The following is a 21,340-nucleotide window of genomic DNA, read 5'->3' as shown; positions in this document are numbered from 1 at the left end:
AATCCTCCAATTTTCCAAACTTAGTTATTCAATTCCTCCAAGTTTCTCAAACCACCAAGAGAGAGATAAAGAGTGTTATGGGAGAGAGAAGAAATTATGTTTGTTTACTCTGTTTCTAGCTTACCCTCAGCTGAAGAAACACTTAACTTAAATCTCTAATTTAGGCACAAATGACCCAAATGCCCCTAGGCCAATCCAAACTCTCCATAACCCTCCAAGGGCAATTTCGTCAATCGTCACTTCCCGTGAATCCCCGAGTGTTCCTATAATCCCTAACTATTCCAAAATAATAATCATTTACTCTCTCATTACCTGATAAACCCAGGTAATATACTAAATTACTAAAGTACTCCTAAGCTCACCCCAAGCCGGGTAGTGTACCCCCTTGTGACTTTTTCGCTATGTAGTGCATATTTGTGAATGAACGGCGAAGGCCGAGAACGGCAGAAAGGCGAGTATGGCAAGGGGCCGGGAACGACGTTGAGCACGTGTAGTGCAAGCCGTTAGGGTGAGACCCTTTTAGGATGTTGGGGACATCCTCTCGGTGAAGACCACGAACCCATGGCCAAGTAAAGCACCTAGGACGACATGGCCGCTATGTGTTTAGCCCATTGGCTATTTTTTTATATGTTGTTGATAGATATGCATATGTTATTTGTTTTGTGTTGAGTTTTCTTGCTGGGCTTCGGCTAACGGGTGCTTTATGGTGCAAGTAAGGGCAAAGGAAAGGTCGACCAACCATGAGTACGGAGAGCGTAGAGTGATGGGTACATGTTCGACCTGCCTAGCCGCCATGGCTAGGGTTATTTTGTTGCCTAAGTCGACCTTAAATGTATTTTGAGATGTAAAGTATTTCCTAAAAAAAATTTTTGGGATCCCAACTGTAAAACTTTATGAGATTTTGATAAATAACCAAGTGTGTTATATTTAATGTATTTTAATGGGTTTTATCTCAGTTTAGTCACACTTTTAACCTAAAACCTCAATTAGCAAGCTAATGGCACGTTTAAACTCACTTAGTAATGGATCTAAGGAAGTAGGGCGTTACAACTTGGTATCAGAGCAAGCCAAGGTTTATGGTTCCTCGAGATCGACCGAACATGTACGCTCGCTGCCCGTGACAAGCTTAACTCAGGTTTGGTTTGTAATTATTGAATTATATTTTTAAATGCTTGCTAAAGTGCCATGTTTGCCTGAGTATTTTAATAGAGCATGATGAATGAGTTGACATATGCATGATGTTAGGGCATGACCCCTTGATTGTTGTATGTTATTTATGTTATGTGGATTGTTGATTGTGGTTGGTTGATGCGAATTTAGCTCTCATGGCCTACGATTTGAAGTTTGTCGCCTCCCAGTTTCGCTGGCTCCACAGCCAGCAACTCCAGCACAATTTCAGGCTAGGCTTTTGGACCATGAATCTCCTATTAAAGCCTAGAAACATGCTCAATATTGTCACTGGATACTTTAGGGGACTAGTGTTAAAAGGCAGGCCCCCAATTGAGACCACCAATACTTTTTATGGTGAAAACAAGATACTAATATGATGGTTTTTGGTGTACTTTTCAGGTTCTATTCTTTGTAGTGGAGAACATGGGCGGCTTGTTTCATAAAAGCGGCGCGGCGGAGGCATTGCCAGAGAAAGCTTGACAGGTCTTTAAGGGAAGCAGAGGACAGGCTGCAAGATGTCCTGGTGAATGAGAGTGGAAGCACACCAAGCCTTGGTGCCACCATTTATGCCTCGAGGTTTGCTGCAAATGCATTGAAAGGTTTAAGACAAAGCGATGTGTGTAGCTCTAGACCCACGCAGAGATTGATGCCCTTGCTACCTCATCATAAACCTGCTGAGCCTGATTTCACTGCTAAGCATCGCTAGCTACTGGTATCTACTATTGGGGTAGTCAGTCACTAAGTTAATGTGAAGTTTGTTGTTAGGCATAAGCTATTTTGTTAATGTATAAAGTTTGTCTGCATAATATGTATGTATAATAGGCCTAGATTTGTAATCAAGTAAAACTAATACTTCGATCATCATATATAGTTTTATAATGGGGTAATTTAATTGTAAAAGTATACCCTTTGTCTTTGATATTTGAGATTAATAGACAATAATATTTTGAGGCTTCTAAGGAAAAATTTCAGTTAATTATCCAATTTAATTTTTAAAAGGGTTTATACATTTTTGTAAAATGTATACGCTGTTATTGACGCCGTTTTTCGTCAACTCAAATAGGAGAGCAAATTTAAACAGGAAAATATAGAAAAGAATAAATTAAGATGAATAACACATGCGTTTTTACGTGGTTCAGCAGTTAAATCTGCCTAGTCCACGAGTCTATATTATTGAGGCTTGAAAGTTTCTGGTTATTTCTCAGAGAATAATTGCTCAGAGGTTTTTCCAGAAATCAGAATTCGATCCCCTACAAATGGTGATTCCTTCTCTATTTATAGAGAAGATTTTAGAATTCATTCTCACATATTTCAGGATAATATTCTATAAATCAATTAATATAATTGTTATCCCCAAAATTTGAAAATGATGATGTGGCAATAGAAATGACAAGTGGCAAGGAATGGTTGGGTGACCTGGCTTAGGAGTAGCCCAGTGCATCAATTAAGAGTTTTGACTGCTTGAGAGGTGTCATGACCGACCGGGTAAGTTGATACATCCGACCAGTAATGACTCTGCTGCCCAGTAATGAATTTGCTGCCCAGCAATGACTTTGCTGCCCAGCAATGACTTTGCTTCCCAGTAGTGACTTTGCTGCCCAGGAATGACTTTGCTGCCCAAGAATGACTTTGCTGCCCAGTAATGGACTTGGCCGATCGGCCATGCACATGTCCGACCAGCTAGATGCATGTCCTACCAGAAAGTGCATGTCCTACCAGCTAAGTGCATGTCCTACCAGCAAGTGCATGTCTTACCAGCCAAGTGCATGACTGTCCAAGTAGAGGTGTGGCCGACTAGAAGGTGATATTCATCAACTAGGTAGAACAGACTACGTCAAGATTCCCAGAAATGGCTTCAACAAGAATCGGTTTGGGCATACGCGGGAATCTCTCATTCTTCCCACAAATTGGGGGTTCTGTTACATTTTGAATATTTTTGTAATTTAAATATAATACGAATAATAAAATATCCCGATCCTAGGGGATATCAATGTATGATCCTAAGCCTATAAATATATGGCTTATGGGATCAGAAAAGGACTTTTGGAAATTTGGAGTGTTGATCTGAATCTTCTAGAGAGAGAGTGCTTTTTCTGGAGAGAACTCTTTTGTATTCTGAGAATTTACACTGAAGAAACTCAGTTGACACAGGTTCATCTGATCTTGAGTGTAGATAAAATAATCATATCTCTAAGTGGATTAGGCTATTACCAACATATTGGGGCTGAACCACTATAAAAATTGTGTGTTATTTACTTTCTTTATAAAGCCGTCTATGTCGTTTAAAATTCTCTTGAAGGTTTTATCGTTTTTGACGTTCTCACGTCGTTGACCAAAAATGCGGTCAACATCTTGGTGCTTTCATTGAGAGCCTGAAGAGAAAAACAGACGGTCCCTGGAGTAATATGGCGCCTAAGAACACCAATGCAGCCTCCAAGAAGACGGGCTCCTCTAAAGAGCCTGCTAGATCAGAAGGTCCTAGCCTTCAAGGCCGTGAGTCTGAGCCTAGAGTCGTGCTCGAAGATGTAACCCCAGAGGTTGAAGAGCTCCAAGAAGCCATGAGCGCCTTCCAGGAGGAGATGGCACAGTTCAATGCCAGACAGGAGGCGTTCGCTGAGGAAATGGCTAGGCAGAATGCCGCATTCGAGCAGCAAAGACGGGAAATGGACGCCAGGAGTGAGGAGATCCGTCGACAGCAGGAGGAGGCCGATAGGCGACATCGCGAAGCTGCACTCGCTCTGGAGGTAGCTACGCAGCTGACCCATGCCAATGCCTAGGCTGCACCTGGAGTGGTAGCCACCCCAGGAGCAAGGACCACAGAAGTTGGTCGTAAGAAAACTGATAGACCAAGCAGAGGTGGTAGTAACCCACCTGGTCATGAGGAAGATGGAGTCTGATCGCGCACTGCCTCAACACAAAGGGGGAACTCCAAAACCCCCTCAAGGAGCCACCGATCAGAGACTTCCAGATCAGGAAGTCACAAGTCAGGCAGCAAGAAAACACCTCCTGAGCAGGAGCACAATAGAGCTCCTCGTGGCAATGAGACTTCCCACTTCAAAGATGGGCATGGGCGTGATGAAGCTGACAGTCATCACACTGACCATTCGAAAGAGAAGAATAATAATAACCATTTGAGGAGGAGAAGATCACCCAGCTCAGACAGGAAGGCCACCACTGCATCCCAACCAACGCAGTGGCAAGGGGCATGTTCCACCCAGCAAACCTTCCGAGAAGACTCGGAGTACGGTGTTCGATCGGTTGGGAAAGCACACTACTCAGAAGGATCTGAGGGACGTCATTACTGATAGAAGAAGGATCGTCCCGGTCGAAGGGCAAGAGCCAATCCTTCCTACCAGTCGAGTAGAAATACTCGATGATGGTTTGCCGGATAGGAACACCCGACCAGGCGGTCCCGAAAATGAGTCCCTAGCAGTGGCCCCAGGCATCCAAGCCCAGCTTGATGCTTTGACAGCAGCAGTTCAGAGTCTGTCAAAATGACCAGCTGCGATTGATCCAGTAGACCACAGGAGTGGCAGCCCTTTTTGTGCTCAAATTAGAGCAGCTCAACCACCAGCAAAATACAAAGCACCGGTACTGCCAGTTTATACAGAAAAGGCAGACCCGGTAAGGCATGTTGGGAAGTTCGAAGATCAGATGGAGCTGCTCGGGGTGAGTGATGACTATCGCTGCAGAGTCTTCCCCACCACATTGTCCGACACTGCCCAGGAGTGGTATTGGAAATTTAAGGCTGACTCCATCACTTCTTGGGAAAGTTTTAGAAAAGAGTTTTGCAGGCAGTTTAGTGCTGCTCGAACCCCTCCTGTTTATGCCAATCACTTGGTAGATATCAAACAGGCAAAGGATGAGTCTCTCAAGAATTACATACAAAGGTTCATGAGATAAGCTAACCGAGCTACTGCGGTTGGAGATGAGGGGAAGATGGTGGCAATTTCTTCCGGCATTATCTACCGAAGTCCTTTGTGGGACAGCATCCATCGCCATCCAATTTCAACATTACAACAGTTTTTAGACCGGGCGGACAAATATATGAAGTTGGATGATGCAATTGAGAAGGGAGAGAATGGACTGAACAATCCGATCGGATCGACTGATCCTCCCAAGAATGGTGGAAACAATCAGAATGGTAATAAGAAACGTGGGAATAATGGGTCTGACCGCCACTATGAGAAGAAGGCAAAGTCGGGATCAAACGACAAGCCAACTAAGTGTAACGCCCTGGCTACCCCAGAACAGTTACGGAGAACGGTGAACCGGAAATTTGACTCGCTACCCGAGTCCTTTGGCTAAAAACGTGATCTAAGTGTTATTATCAGGTTAAGGTAGAAAACCAGTAAAAGGAAAGGGTACATTTCATTAAGTAAATAAACTGCTCATGAGCCTTTTAAAATGTTTACAAGTAGTTCGTATTACAAAAGAGTCGCTACAGTTTCATATATACAAACTCCGCCGGCCTAAGCGGCAAAAATAGGGTAAACCCCTAGTCCCTCTGAGAACTCCTCGACCGTGGCGGTCAAGCGGCCCTGTATGTACATTACATCGCCCAAGCTCTCCACTCAAGGCTGGCCAAGCTTTTCCTTTCCTTTACCTGCACCACGTAGCACCCATGAGCCAAGGCCCAGCAAGAAAACACAATAAGATACGGTATATTATCAACAACGATCATAATAATCATCCAGGACTATCAGTCCAACAAATAGGTGACAATAGCCAAAAGTCACAGTAATGAGCATCGCTCCCTCTAGCCATGTGACGATAGGGTCACCAGGGCTTAATCGATAAGTGTTTCATTCATAAGTTTGTTCAGGACAGGTGCATGGTGATTGGTCACCAACATAACCTTTCTCACGACTCTAGAGTCGAAACTATGGACAACGTCCCTTAGCCACGTGACAAACGGTCACCGGGGTCATATACCTTGGCTATAGTCATCTGGTCGTAGACCAGGCAAGCGCTTGTAAGTTTCTTCGACCTTAGGTCGGTCTCGCATTAATGCCATAGAGCCACTCAATGCGTGATCATCGACTTTAGAGTCGGTCCCTGACTAGTCAGTGTCTTAAACAGGTGATTAGCAATCATTAGCATTTGATATGCAATCCACGTTCACATATAACAAACAACATGCCTCAATATCAAACCATGCATGATATTGAGGCATGTTGTTTGTTATATGTGAACGTGGATTGCATATCAAATGCTAATGATTGCTAATCACCTGTTTAAGACACTGACTAGTCAGGGACAGACTCTAAAGTCGATGATCACGCATTGAGTGGCTCTATGGCATTAATGCGAGACCGACCTAAGGTCGAAGAAACTTACAAGCGCTTGCCTGGTCTACGACCAGATGACTATAGCCAAGGTATATGACCCCGGTGACCGTTTGTCACGTGGCTAAGGGACGTTGTCCATAGTTTCGACTCTAGAGTCGTGAGAAAGGTTATGTTGGTGACCAATCACCATGCACCTGTCCTGAACAAACTTATGAATGAAACACTTATCGATTAAGCCCTGGTGACCCTATCGTCACATGGCTAGAGGGAGCGATGCTCATTACTGTGACTTTTGGCTATTGTCACCTATTTGTTGGACTGATAGTCCTGGATGATTATTATGATCGTTGTTGATAATATACCGTATCTTATTGTGTTTTCTTGCTGGGCCTTGGCTCATGGGTGCTACGTGGTGCAGGTAAAGGAAAGGAAAAGCTTGGCCAGCCTTGAGTGGAGAGCTTGGGCGATGTAATGTACATACAGGGCCGCTTGACCGCCACGGTCGAGGAGTTCTCAGAGGGACTAAGGGTTTACCCTATTTTTGCCGCTTAGGCCGGCGGAGTTTGTATATATGAAACTGTAGCGACTCTTTTGTAATACGAACTACTTGTAAACATTTTAAAAGGCTCATGAGCAGTTTATTTACTTAATGAAATGTACCCTTTCCTTTTACTGGTTTTCCACCTTAACCTGATAATAACACTTAGATCACGTTTTTAGCCAAAGGACTCGGGTAGCGAGTCAAATTTCCGGTTCACCGTTCTCCGTAACTGTTCTGGGGTAGCCATGGCGTTACACTAAGTATGAACCTCGATTCACCAACTACACCACTCTTTCGGCGAGCCGAGCGGAGATCTATTTGGCCAATCATCAAGAGGTCCCTTACCGGAAACCCCCACCTATCAAGAAGGAGATGAGTAAGAGAGATATGAACAAGTTATGTCGCTTCCATGGAGACTATGGTCACGACACGAATGAGTGTAATCATCTCAAAGATGAGATAGAGTTTCTCCTCCGGTCGGGGAAGCTAAAAAAGTATCGAGCAGAAAAGACCCAAGGAGAGGGGAGTAACAACAATCCTGGGTTCAAGCAGCAACGATCCCCACCTTTGCAACCTGAACCTGTGGACTTCACACTAGATACCATATGCGGAGGACCACATCTTGCTGGAGATAGCAATAAGGCGAGGGAGAGGTATGCTCACACCCTTCATCATGAGTTGGATGCAGCATCCACCTCCGAAATTATGACAGTGGAGGAGCGACCACCAAAGAACCCAAGATACGAAAGTGAGTCCCTCACTTTCACTGAAGAAGATGCTCGACACGTGAGGTATCCTCACAATGACCTTCTTGTTGTGACAGTCCAAATTGCCAATATGAAAGTGAAGAGATGTCTGGTCGATACAGGGAGCTCTGTGAACATTATTTATAAGTCATCCTTTGAGAGGATGAAGCTATCTATCAATGACTTGAAGCCGTGCTCTCAAGTCATTTATGGGTTTACTAGAGAAGGATTGTCACCAGCTGGAACAATCAAGTTGCCAGTCACGACGGGGGAGGCTCCCAAACATGAAACAGTAATGACCGAGTTTTTGATTGTTGACTGCCCGTCCGCCTACAATGTGGTTATTGGTCGACCACTGCTCACAAACTTACATGCGGTAGTTTCAATCTGGCACCTTTCCATGAAGTTCCCGACCAGTGCTGGCATAGGCTGTGTCCAAGGAGACCAGAGGGAGGCTAGGGAGTGCTATAATGCCTCGGTAGCAAAGGCAAGGAAGGGGGCCAAGGAGAGCAACATGATTGTATGTGTTGAGAGAGAGGAGGTGGACGAGATGGATGTCGACCGAAGTTTTGCAATTGTAACCGATCAGGAAGAGATGTTAGAGGAGTTTGGCCAAGAGAGCACTCTTGGTTTAAAAGAGCAAAAAACCCCATCCGGTGATGAAGTCACCAAATAGGTAGTTGCCCAAAGCGAGGGAAGGGACTTTGATCCTCACTTTGGGGATTATGAAAGTGGTGTGGGACCGTCCGAGGAGTTAGAGGAGGTCTTGATAGATGAGAATGACCCAACGAGAGGGGTCAAAATTGGAAAAAAGTTGAAAGCAGAGGTGAGAGCACAGCTGATAGAATTCTTGCGAAGGAATCAAGATGTCTTCGCCTGGTCTCACAAGGATATGGTGGGTATCTCACCAACTGTGATCAGCCACGTGCTCAACGTGGATGAAAGCTATCCAGCAGTGCAGCAGAAGAGGAGATTGCTTGACAAAGATCGAGCAAAAGCTCTTAAGGAGGAGGTAGAGCGGCTGAAGGAGAATGGGTTTATAAGGGAAGCATATTACCCTGCCTGGGTTTCAAACCCAGTGTTGGTGCCCAAACCCAATGGAAAATGGAGGACTTGTGTAGATTTTACTAATCTGAACAAAGCATGCCCAAAGGATTGCTTTCCTTTACCGAGAATAATCCAGTTGGTAGATGAAACCTCTGGTCATGAAACATTGTCCTTCATGGATGCATATTCGGGGTATAACCAGATCAGCATGCATCCTCCTAATGAAGAGCATACCAGCTTCCGAACAGATATAGGGCTATACTACTATAGGGTCATGCCCTTCGGACTGAAGAATGCGGGAGCTACCTATCAGCGTTTGGTGAATGGTATGTTTCGCGACTTAATCGGCAAGAGCATGGAGGTGTACGTAGACGATATGCTGGTGAAATCAAAGGAAGTTGAAGGGCACGTGCGAGACTTAGAGGAGTGCTTCACAATACTGAGAAAGTACAGCATGAAGTTAAACCCCCTCAAGTGCTCATTTGGAGTGGGTTCTGGAAAATTTCTTGGGTTTATTGTGAACTCCCGAGGAATAGAGGCAAACCCAGAAAAGATAAAGGCTCTCATAGAAATGAAGTCTCCAGCTAGAATAAAGGATGTACAAAGCTTGACTAGGCGGATTGCAGCTCTAAGCAGGTTCGTTTCTAAATCAACGGACAAGTGTGTCCCATTTTTTAACCTGCTTAGAGGAGGCAAGAAGTTTGAGTGGACGGCAGAATGTGAGCAAGCTTTCCAGACCATAAAGGAGCATTTGGCCCAACCTCCTATTCTTTCTAAGCCAGTTGATGGAGAAGACGTCTTTTTGTACCTAGCAGTCACGGAGCATGCTGTTAGTGCTGCCTTAGTACGAGAGGAGGATAGAGTGTAGCACCCGGTGTACTATGTTAGCAAGCAACTGATAGGAGCAGAGTCCCGGTATCCCATGATCGAGAAGTTGACTTATTGCTTGGTACTCGCATCACGAAAATTGCGGCCATACTTCTAAGCACACCCCATTAAGGTCCTTACTGACCAGCCTCTACGCCAAGTCCTACAGAAGCTGGAGTCGTCTGGTCAGTTACTTAAATGGGCAGTTGGGTTGGGCCAATTCGAAATCAAGTACCAGCCGAGGACTGCTATTAAGGGTCAAGCTTTGGCAAATTTCATCGCTGAATGTACCGGGATCGCCGATGTTCCCGACCAGCAAAAGCGTGTCACTGGGCAGAGAGATGAACTTCCTACTTGGCAACTTTTCGTTGATGGGTCATCGAATGAGCATCATTCAGGAGCTGGAATTATATTGGTCACACCAAAGAAGCACCGGATTCATTGTGCACTGAGATTCGGATTCAATGCTTCTAATAATGAGGCAGAATATGAAGCCCTCCTAGCAGGCTTGCGACTGGCTAGAGATGTGCGTGCCCGGCCGGTGGAAGTAAACAGCGATTCTCAATTGGTGGTCTACCAAGTCTTGGGGGAATATCAAGCAAGGGGCCTACGCATGATGGCATACTTAAATAAGACCAAGGATCTGCTAGCACAATTCGAAGAGTATACCATCAAGTTAGTGCCACGAGAGCATAACTCTAATGCAGATGCTCTAGCAAAGCTAACTAGTGCAAAAGATGCCGAAACTCTAAATATAGTACCGGTGGAATAATTGGCAGAGCCGAGCATTGATGAACAGGAAGCCTTGCCTATCACAATAGCTAACACTTGGATGACTCCCATCATTGCTTACCTTGAGCAAGGAACACTCCCAAATGATCGTAATGAAGCAAGGAAGATTATGAGGCAATCTTCTAGGTACATCATGATGGATGGAGTGTTATATAGAAGAGGGTACTCCCTACCTTTACTCAGATGTATAACACCCGACCAGTCAAAAACTTTACTGGCTGAAGTGCATGAAGGGTTCTGTGGAGATCATGCTGGGGGGCAGAGTCTATCTAAAAAGATTCTGCGACAAGGAATTTTCTGGCCTACAATGAACGAGGATTCTATGGAATATGTGAAGAGGTGTGACAAATGCCAGAGATTTTCTAAAGTGCCCAGGGAACCTCCGAATGTCTTGAAACAAATGCAGAGTCCATGGCCTTTTGCAGTATGAGGGATTGATCTGATCGGGAAATTGCCCAAAGGGAATGGAGGAGTGCAGTTTGTGGTGGTTGCAGTAGATTATTTTACTAAGTGGACTGAGGCCGAACCACTAGCCACGATCACATCAAAGAAAGTGTTGGACTTTGTGGTTAAGAACGTAATATGTCGCTATGGTCTGCCTAAGAAGATAGTGTCTGACAACGGCACCCAATTTGACAGCGACATATTTACTGATTTTTGCACTCAGCATGGCATCACAAAAAGTTTCTCCTTGGTAGCCCATCCACAAGCCAATGGGCAGGTTGAAGCCATAAACAAAACACTGAAGGACACTCTGAAAAAGCGCCTGGAGTGAGCTAAGGGTGCTTGGGCAGAAGAATTACCAGAAGTCCTTTGGTCATATAGGACTACTGCCCGGACAGCAACTGTGCATACCCCATTTTCCTTAGCATATGGGTATGAAGCCATGTTACCCATGGAGATAGACCCACCATCTCATCGAAGGACCATGTACAACCAGGAGGAGAATCATCAATTGCTAGCAGAATCTTTGGACTTCCTCGAGGAGAGAAGAGAGGAGGCAAACCTAAGAGTTGCTGTTCACCAGCAAAAAGTGGCGTGCTACTTCAATTCCAAAGTCCGAGATCGAAAGTTCCAGGTCGGAGATTTGGTCCTCAGAAAGGTGTTTGTCAGAGATCCAGTAGCTGGCGTACTAGGACCAAACTGGGAAGGACCATATCAAATTGAGCAATTATTGCCACCCGACACCTATAAACTTGCTTGGTTAAATGGAGAGCTGATCAGGAATTACTGGAATGGCGAGCACTTGGGGAAATATTATCAATGAATATTGCTTACAGAGTAGTAGCTTTGTATCAAGTGCTTAACTTGTTATTTAAGTTTTTTGTTTGTGAACTGGCTATTTGCTAACCAGTCATGTTATTTTGAACAATGTTATTTTGTTTGAAACTCATTGTTAGACATGTTTTTTCATTTATTATTACGAGTAATAAAAGAGATCACGCGCAGCGTGGTTGAATCTTGCTATAAATTTTGCATATGTGTTGATTATTCTTGCTTGGCAGTGTTCAATTGTCATTACGATTTAAACAAAATAGGTCTTCTAAAAATAAATATACATATATACCGGACAGTGTTCAACTGGTCGGTATCCATGAGATGAATGACCAACGTTTAAATAGTTGCATTTTTTTTAGTGGTTAACTGCTGAAATATATTTGTATAGTCTATGTGTTTCACGAGTAGTCACTGCTCAGAAAAATTCAGTCAAGTAGCAAGTGATCAAGGATTTTTCAACCCTCAATCACTTGGGGGGCACATAGAGTATACTGGCATGCACATAAGGCATACTGGCGTGTACTCCAACAGTATACTGGCATGCACATAGAGTATATTGGCGTGCACATAAGGAATACTGGCGTGCACTTCAACACAGGCAATAAGAGTACGAGCAAAGATATCTGTTTTTAGGCTGACTTGTAAATTTGGAAGTCTAAAAAGGCCATTAAGCTAACTTGTTTGACAAAGCTTAAGTAACTTGGAATTTAAAAAAAAAAATTTCCAAATTAGAAGCAGATATTCGTGTGATAATAAACGTTATGCTCATAAAATGTTAGAGCAATAAGAGCGTGAGGAAGTATATTTAGTATGGACTTATGAAATGTTTAGAATTTCTAAGTTAGAAAACTAAGTACTCATGTGAAAGTTGAGGGCATATAGAGGCTTTACTATTCACAATAAACTTGTAATGTCTTAAGTGTAAAAAGACTTAAATGTTTCAAGCTAGTTAAAAAAGAAAAGTAAAGTGCAAGTGCCAAATAGCTCAATCATACAAGCAAAAGTATAAAAACAAAACAAACTATGATAAAAGACTGGTAGGACTACAACTGGTCGTGCAGAAGCTTCTCTGGTAGGTTGAGGAATCACTGGTCGGCTGCTCTGGTAGGCTGATCAACCCCATCCTCGGCATCAACTGCTCCTCTCGAAATGACAGTGTAGAGGAGGCAGGTGTAGGGCCGGTAGGATTAGTAGCTTCCTCAGCAGCCCTGGCCTCACATCTGGCGAGCTCCTCTGCCTTAATCTCATCGGTGAGAAAGTCGAGCTTGAGGGGTTTATTTAGCTTCCACATCTGGTAAAAGTAGTTGAAGCAAGTCTCCTCGTAACGGGTTAGATCAGCTTCCTTCTCTTGCTTCAGCTCTTCATTCTCGCTAATTAGTCCCTCGTTCTCGAGAGCTAATCCCTCTTTCTCACGAGTCAGTATGTCTAGCCGATCAGTCAAGGACTTGTTGGCTTGGGTTAGCTGATCACTCCCATCAACCAACCCCTTGAGAGACTCCTTTTGCTCAGTTACAGTCCTCTCTGCCCGTTCCAGCTTGGATTGAAGAGCGTCCGTTTTCGCTTGAGCCTCCACGAGTTGATCATTTAGGACCTTGATCAACTCCTTATAGTCGACTGAACGCTGATGGGCATGACAGATGGTCATGAGCGTCTGCATAAAAAACAAAAAGTTACTACAAAGCATGAATGTAAGTAACAATCTATCTTGTGGTAGAGCACTTACATTTGTCAACTGAGCAATCCCTCTCTCTAAGACAACATCAACACTGAGTCGAGGGAAAGATTCAAAGCCTTGAATCGTTGAAGCGTCGTGGAGGGTCTGATCAACTGCCCCCCTAAGTTTGGTGCTAGCAGTACGGAGTGCCTCGCTCGGGCCGGACGGACAAGGGGGAGTTAGGCTCGCTGATGGAGGAAGTGAGAAAGGGGTCAACTGCGGGATCGTAACTGACCCCTCAGGTTGTCTCCCTTGGCTAGGTGGCACTGCCCTCGGGACCTTCCTCGGGGGAGTGAGGCCACTTCCTTCGCCAGACTTCCTCTTTGGAGCAGGAGGAACGATGCAGTGCCTGAACATCTCTGGATCTGCAAAAGAGGAAAATATGAGATTCGTTAGAAAAAATATATATATTAAAATGTAGATAAGTATATTACTACTACAATTTTATTAGTCTCAAATCACCAAGTTATTAAACATATTCCTATGACTACTAGACCTGAGTTGAGAATCTGATCGATGAAGTCATCCTCGTCGTCCGAAGATGAGCTGAGGTCTCTCTCAGTCTGGATGGCCTTTCCTTTCCCAGACTGAGCGGGAATAGCAGATCTGTGCTGAGGCTCAAGCTGAGGCTCCCTAATGACAAGGTCGCCAAGTCTATGGGAAAGCAGAGATGGCCCAGGAGAAAACTGGTCAGTCACCACCTCAGTGCCCGCATTGGACTGATCAGTCGTGTTGTTCTCCTCAGTGGTACTTTCCACCGTGATATTTTGGTTACACGGTATCAGGCCCACCATCTGAAGGTTATCTACAGTGACCAAACTTTTCACGTCTTTCTCCTCGATACTCATGTTAGCCAACGCCTTCGCTCGCTTGAACATCCCTTGAGTAGGCAAGGGTTGCTGGAACGGACCCACATGTGTAAAAGCCAAGTTTTTGGCTTTGATGTCTGATGTGAGGAAATACTCTGTGTAATATTTCCCGGGGTTCGACTTATGTGCGATACCACTAAGGTATTTAATCCCTTTTTTCCTGTGAAAGAGGTGAAAAAAACTCGTGTTCTTGTGGCTGGGGTTAGTCCTGAAGTCGAACAAATAGTGTACCTCATGAGGAGTGGGCTCGTCCCAACCTTGCAGAAAGTAGAGAATATACAGCGCGGACAACGCCTGGACCCCATTCGGTGCGATCTGGAAAGGGGTAGACGTTGAAATAATCCGCTATAGACCGGAAATAGGGGTGTAGTGGGAGTGTCGCTCCTGCGTGGATATGGTGCCTAGTGGGAGTGTCGCTCCTGCGTGGATATGGTGCCTGGACCAGGCGCAGTATGCTCCGCCGGGCCTGTTGGCTCTCTGATGAGGGCCCGGACATGTCACGTTCACCCCACTCAAACCCAAAGCTTGGATGTGTTTGTAGAACATCCCGGGATTGAGTTTTGAAGGCTGGGCAGTGAACCAGGAAGGTGCTTCTTCTCTTCCCTTCCGTGGTTTTTGAATGGCCAAGTGCTGGACCTCAGTGGTAAACTCCTGAGAGGGTGATCTCGAAGAAGTTGCAGTGTGGGCCTCACTGCGTTCCACCACCTTTTGCACCGCTCTGCGGGCAACTTGTGGATCTTGGTCCTGGGGGAGTCTATTGGATTTCTTCACCCTCATGGTCGACTGTGCAGCTTGTTGAAGAAATTGTTCCTCGTGAAGAAAATACAAGGATGAACGGGGAAGGATCTGCTTGAAGCGGCGGAGGCGAACCTTAGGAGTACGACTGGTTGAAGATTTTGATGAGGAATCGCTGCTTTGAGGGGTCTCGATTGACTGCGGGATAGATGTATCGGAGTCCGTATGGTTGTCACCTCCCCTATAGTCAAAGCGATTCATCTACAAAAATAAATAAAAAAATGGGGAGGTGAGTAACCATACAGATAAAATTCAACAAGAACAAAATTTATTTTTCTACTTAGAAAAATTTATCTAAATAGTAAAAATATTGCATGCATGGGAAAAAATAATTTTAGTGCTTGAAAGTGCCTAAAAATGTTTAAAATTTCCTAAAAGTGTTCAAAGTGCATATGGCATGGAGTATACCATGCTTGGTCTGAAAATTTTGCCTAGTGCCAAGGAGGGCTTGTGCATCCGATCGAATGCCTAGGCATCCAAAGAGAGCATCCGAGGAGCCAACGTTAACCCGTATATACGACCGGACATCTAGTATCCAAGTACTTAGCGTCCGACAAGGAGCTGATGGGCATGTTCGGTTGGACACCCTAGGCCCGAGGAGATGCGTGGCCAGCCGTATCCATCCAAGCAGGCGCGTACAAGGAGCTAGGGGTGTGTCCAGTCGGACACCATATGTCCGAGGAAATGCGTGGCCAGCCGTGTGCATCGAAGCAGGCGCGTACGAGAAGCTAGGGGTGTATCCGGTCGGACACCATATGTCCGAGGAGAGGTGCGAGTTTGGTCCGAGCAGACCAGGCTTGGCATGGTGCCTAGCCGTGGGAGTCCAAGCCAAGCATGCCCATGGGGAGCCCGATGCGTGTGTTCGGTCGGATTCCACTTGGTCCGAGGAATGCATATGTGGTCCGATCGGACCACATGTTTACCAAGAATAAAAATGACAATAGCCGATCGGCCATACCCCCAAATCTCACCATAAAACCCCTATATTCCTTGAGCCGAAAATAAAAGCTTAAACTCCCTAACATGAACATGTTTCCTCATCCAAAGCTCACAATCACAAGATCAAAATAATAAAATTGTGAAGTTCATCAATGTTCTTGAAACCATCCATGCCATCAAAAACCCCAAAACCCATAATCATGGTTTATACTAAATTGACCTATTTTTCTCGAAATTCTTATGAAATTGAAGATAATGTTGGGTTACCCATAATACAAACATCATCAAAATAGCCACCCAACACATTATATCTATAAGATTCATGAAAAAACTCCCAATAAAGTTTCAGCCATAGCATGTTATTTCATGAAGTTTTTGAAGAAAATAACAACAATATGAGAGCATGGAGGAGAAGACTTACCCAACTTTGGAGAACCCTTGATTTTCTTGGAGATTGCTTGAAGGAATGAAGAGCTTCCCCTTGGAGTCCCTTGAAGTTTCGGCCAAAAGAAGGAGAAGCCAAGAAGTTTCGGCCAAGAGAGAAAAAAGAAGAAGAAGGGTTTTAAAAGTTGATTTTCTTGTATAAGTGGGAATGTGAGAGAGTAAGGATTATTTAAAGGAAAAAAGTGGGAGTTACCACTTATTTTTTGACCCTTGGAATTCCTGGGATATTTTTTCTCCCCACGATCATGGGCAGTTATTTGCAGTGATCGTGGTCTGTGAAGTTGTGGTCTGCTGCATGGCGGGAAGATGAACAGTTATTTTTTTTACATAATGTCATCAGCTGTGGAGAAAAAAGTTTATTATGTGAGGTATCGTATAATAAACTTGGGGGGCAAATGTTATCCCCAAAATTTGAAAATGATGATGTGGCAATAGAAATGACAAGTGGCAAGGAATGGTTGGGTGACCTAGCTTAGGAGTAGCCCAGTGCATCAATGAAGAGTTTTGACTGCTTGAGAGGTGTCATGACCGACCGGGTAAGTTGATACATCCGACCAGTAATGACTCTACTACCCAGCAATGACTTTGCTGCCCAGGAATGAATTTGCTGCCCAGTAGTGACTTTGTTGCCCAGGAATGACTTTGCTGCCCAGTAGTGACTTTGCTGCCAAGGAATGACTTTGCTACCCAGTAATGGACTTGGCTGATCGGCCATGCACATGTCCGACCAGCTAGATGCATGTCCTACCAGCAAATGCATGTCCTACCAGCTAAGTGCATGTCCTACCAGCAAGTTCATGTCTTACCAACCAAGTGCATGACTGTCCAAGTAGAGGTGTGGCCGACCAGAAGGTGATATTCATCAACCAGGTAGAACAGACTACGTCAAGATTCCCAGAAACGGCTTCAACAAAAATCGGTTTGGGCATACGCGAGAATCTCTCATTCTTCCCACAAATTGGGGGTTCTGTTACATTTTGAATATTTTTGTAATTTAAATATAATACGAATAATAAAATATCCCAATCCTAGGGGATATCAATGTATGATCCTAAGCCTATAAATACATGGCTTATGGGATCAGAAAAGGACTTTTGGAAATTTGGAGTGTTGATCTGAATCTTCTAGAGAGAGAGTGCTTTTTCTGGAGAGAACTCTTTTGTATTCTGAGAATTTACATTGAAGAAACTCAGTTGACACAGGTTCATATGATCTTGAGTGTAGATAAAATAATCATATCTCTAAGTGGATTAGGCTATTACCAACATATTAGGGCTAAACCACTATAAAAATTGTGTGTTATTTACTTTCTTTATAAAGTCGTCTATGTCGTTAAAAATTCTCTTGAAGGTTTTATCGTTTTTGACGTTCTCACGTCATTGACCAAAAACGTGGTCAACAATAATGCTATTTAATGCATTATTCCCTACGTACACAGAAACGTCCCATAAAATGTGGGATCGGATAACAGATTAGATAATATCCCTTAAACGTCGGAATCTTACAACAATAAATACATGTTCAAATGTAACTGATAATCCCAGATGATTCACCAAATCTTCGAGATCAGTAATTGGCATTGAGTTTTCCGAGACCATGAGCCATTCATGAGCTTGCCACCCAACTTCGTTTAGGCTCGGAACAAGTATTTGTAGATGGTGTTGTCCCATTCGAGCTTGTACTCCCCGAGCTTGAACTATCTCGTCCGAAAGTAAGAGATATACCAGGGAGATATGTGTCAGATTATGGTTATTGCGAGCTCAAAGCATATTCGAGGCTACACACCCTCGAGCCTTCGAGGTCGTTATTTACAATAAAGCAGCCTGACTGAAGGATCATATGACAACCGTGTATATTTCGAGCTTACACCCGTTGAGCCTAGATTTCGGGGTCACAATTTCTCATACTCGAAATCTAGGTGTAACAACTGTGTTTTGTATCATTACCTGTTTGGACCATATGTTTCAAAAATTTATATTTTGGACCCTGGGTTTTGTAAAATGATTTAAATAGACCCATAAACCCAATTTTGATGAAGAAAAAATTGAATATATCAATACAATTATTAGGCAGACTTATTGTACTTTTGTTTTGAATTGTGAGGTTGATGAATTATTTGTGATTGTAGTTCAAAAAAACTTTGACCAAAATTGAGTTTATGGGTCTATTTGAACTGTTTTACAAAACATAGGGTCTAAGAATTAATTTGTCAAAACACAGGGTCCAAACAAGTAATAAGACAAAACACAAGGTCCAAAAATATATAAACATTTTTTAAAATGATTTTGTCTTGTTAGTATTTATCATGATACCAAAAAGACCTATCTAGGACTAGTATCACTAAATACAAGATGATGACGATTTTAGAAGGGTTAGACAAATCTTGCTAGATCTAACCCTACGTTTGGTAAGGGAAAAAGAGAGAGGAAATAAAATTTTGAAGAGAAATGAAAGAAAGAAAAAAAAAATGTATGTTTGGTAGAAGAGAAAAGAGGATAAAAAAGAAAAAGGAGTGGAAAAAAGAAATGAGTCCCACACAAAAAATTTCTCTTCAAACTTTATTTTTCAAACTAGTAAGAAATTTAATTACTAATATATCATTTACTCATTTAATTTTAAAATAACAATCAAAAGGGTATATGTAATTGTAAAATAATATAACTACGTTTTATTCTTCCCTACCAAACAACTATGATGAAAACCCTTTTTTTTTTCCATTTAAAATTTGTCTTTTTTTCTCATTTTTTCTTTCCATCCTAATTTCTTTCCTTCCTATCAAATATAGTGTAAGAGTTGAGGAATTGCAGTCACACATTTCAGTCATCGTGCATTCAACATTATTGGACTTTACCATATAATACATGTCCTATTTGCTGTCGTCTGGTTATAGACCATTGAACTTTTTTTTTTAGTGGTATTCCTAATTTTGATCAATTATTACTATTATTTGTTCATCGTACTCACTTATATACATATGAAAAAATTCTAGCAATATTCGATAGAGATTAGTGTTATTTGTACGTGTATACTATATATTTCTATTCATTTTATTATGATTTAACAATGCATGATCAACTAACTAGTTTCAATTTTAACTTGCATTAAACTCTTGTTTGTCATATTTTCATTTCCACGAAAGATGAGCCAACTAAATAATAAAAGTCATGCCATAGCCAAGTGGTTTAGGTGTTCTAAGACCAATGGCATGGCTTCTACAGGTTAGTTGCCCCAATGAGCTAAACCCCAATGTAATTTCACACTCTATGCATGAAAGTGTAGTGTAATTAAAATATATGACAATATTAGTAAGCATTCGAAAAGTATATCATTTTGTAAAAATTGAACTTTATTATCCCTTTCATTATTAACAATCCCAATCTCTCTTTCCCTCTCTCTCTCTACAATGATACTACCTGTAACGTCCTAAAATTTGCTTAATAAGGCTTAGTGATTTGATTAGTGTGTCAGGAAGGTAATAATTGATTTAATTATGTGATTACGTGGCTAATTGCGATATATGTGTATTAGCATGTGATTACTTGAAATAAATGATTATATGACTAAATATGCATGTTTAGGAGAATTAAATATGCATATGGGTCCTTTCTTGTTAATAAGGACATACTTATAATTTTGGCCGGTTGATGATATAAATGTAAATTATATGTGTATTATATTTGAGACCACATGATTGGGGAGATATATTTGTGATGTGTGATCTGAGACAGTTCTAGGGAGCGGAATAGTAGAATAGTCACAACGGGGTCGAATACTGTTGGAATAACTTATACAGGATCTTTATTTATTTTCATGTATATCTAATATTAAACAAATTAATACGAGACAGCCTAAAACATGTTTCTAAAATTGAATTCAAAGAGAAACAAATAATATAATACTTATAGTATACGCAGCGGAATTAAGAGTCATTCCTTCAGTTTCTCTAACTCTTGTATCATTTCTGTCGCAGAGTATTATCAAGAAACTGAACCGATCTTCTATTTTCTTCACGATCTTCCAATATATCCTTAGAACCACCTAGACTAGTATTGGCAATTCTCAACACATGAGATAGATATAGAGAGAAGAAGAGAAAATAACAAAGTGGCTTAGAAAAGGACTTGTGTTTAGAGAGAATATAAAACTATCAGAAAATCTGACTTGTGACTTATCTGCCGTCTCTTAAATCTTCACTCTAAGCACTCCTTTTATAGACTCAATTAGGCCATTTAATTTAATTAAAAAATCAATAAAATAACAGCCATTTTGAAGCCCTAGGTCGAAATTATCATGGGCTATAAGCCCGTGAAATTTCTCATTTGATTATAAGCCCATTGGACTTAAAATCAAGGCATGTATTATTTTCTATTGATTTAATTATTTAAATCATTTATCAAATTAATTATTTATAATTTGAACCTTGATTTAAATTTATTTATTAATTTAGATACCAATTTATCTTAATTAATAAATCTGCCATAATTTCTCTTTTCTTCTCAAAATTACACAACTCTGTGAAACTATCCAAAATTGACATAGTCAACTTTGATAATTCTAATTGATAATTAAATCAATTAATTGAGACTATCTAGATGATTTTATCCAAGGTACAATGGGGACCATGGGCTTATGAAATCAAGCTCCAATAAGTTATCATAAATCTAACAAATAAATTTACTAACTTATTAATTCCTCGTGACTTCACTATAGACTTGGAATTGCACTCTTGAATTCATAGAACGCTCTATAAAAAATATAGATACGCCATTAATTATCCATTGTTACAACCATAATTGTCACTCAATCCTCTATAGACGGTCTACAATGAGATAGGACTAAAATACTGT

General features: G+C 42.2%; 1 protein-coding gene across 1 annotated transcript; it reads left to right on the top strand.

Annotated features, from left to right (window-relative positions):
• Positions 1-1,325: 1,325 nt before the first annotated feature.
• LOC133795504 (cyclic nucleotide-gated ion channel 1-like) lies at positions 1,326-1,876 on the top strand. Its single transcript, XM_062232953.1, has 2 exons — positions 1,326-1,478; positions 1,586-1,876. The coding sequence occupies exons 1-2, from the start codon at positions 1,326-1,328 to the stop codon at positions 1,874-1,876; spliced, it is 444 nt and encodes a 147-aa protein (XP_062088937.1).
• Positions 1,877-21,340: the final 19,464 nt, after the last annotated feature.

Source organism: Humulus lupulus, chromosome 8 (genome assembly GCF_963169125.1).
Source record: "Humulus lupulus chromosome 8, drHumLupu1.1, whole genome shotgun sequence".
In the NCBI taxonomy this organism is placed as follows: Eukaryota; Viridiplantae; Streptophyta; class Magnoliopsida; order Rosales; family Cannabaceae; genus Humulus; species Humulus lupulus.
Note: the sequence above shows the minus strand (reverse complement) of the source record. Positions and strands in the feature narration are given on the sequence as shown.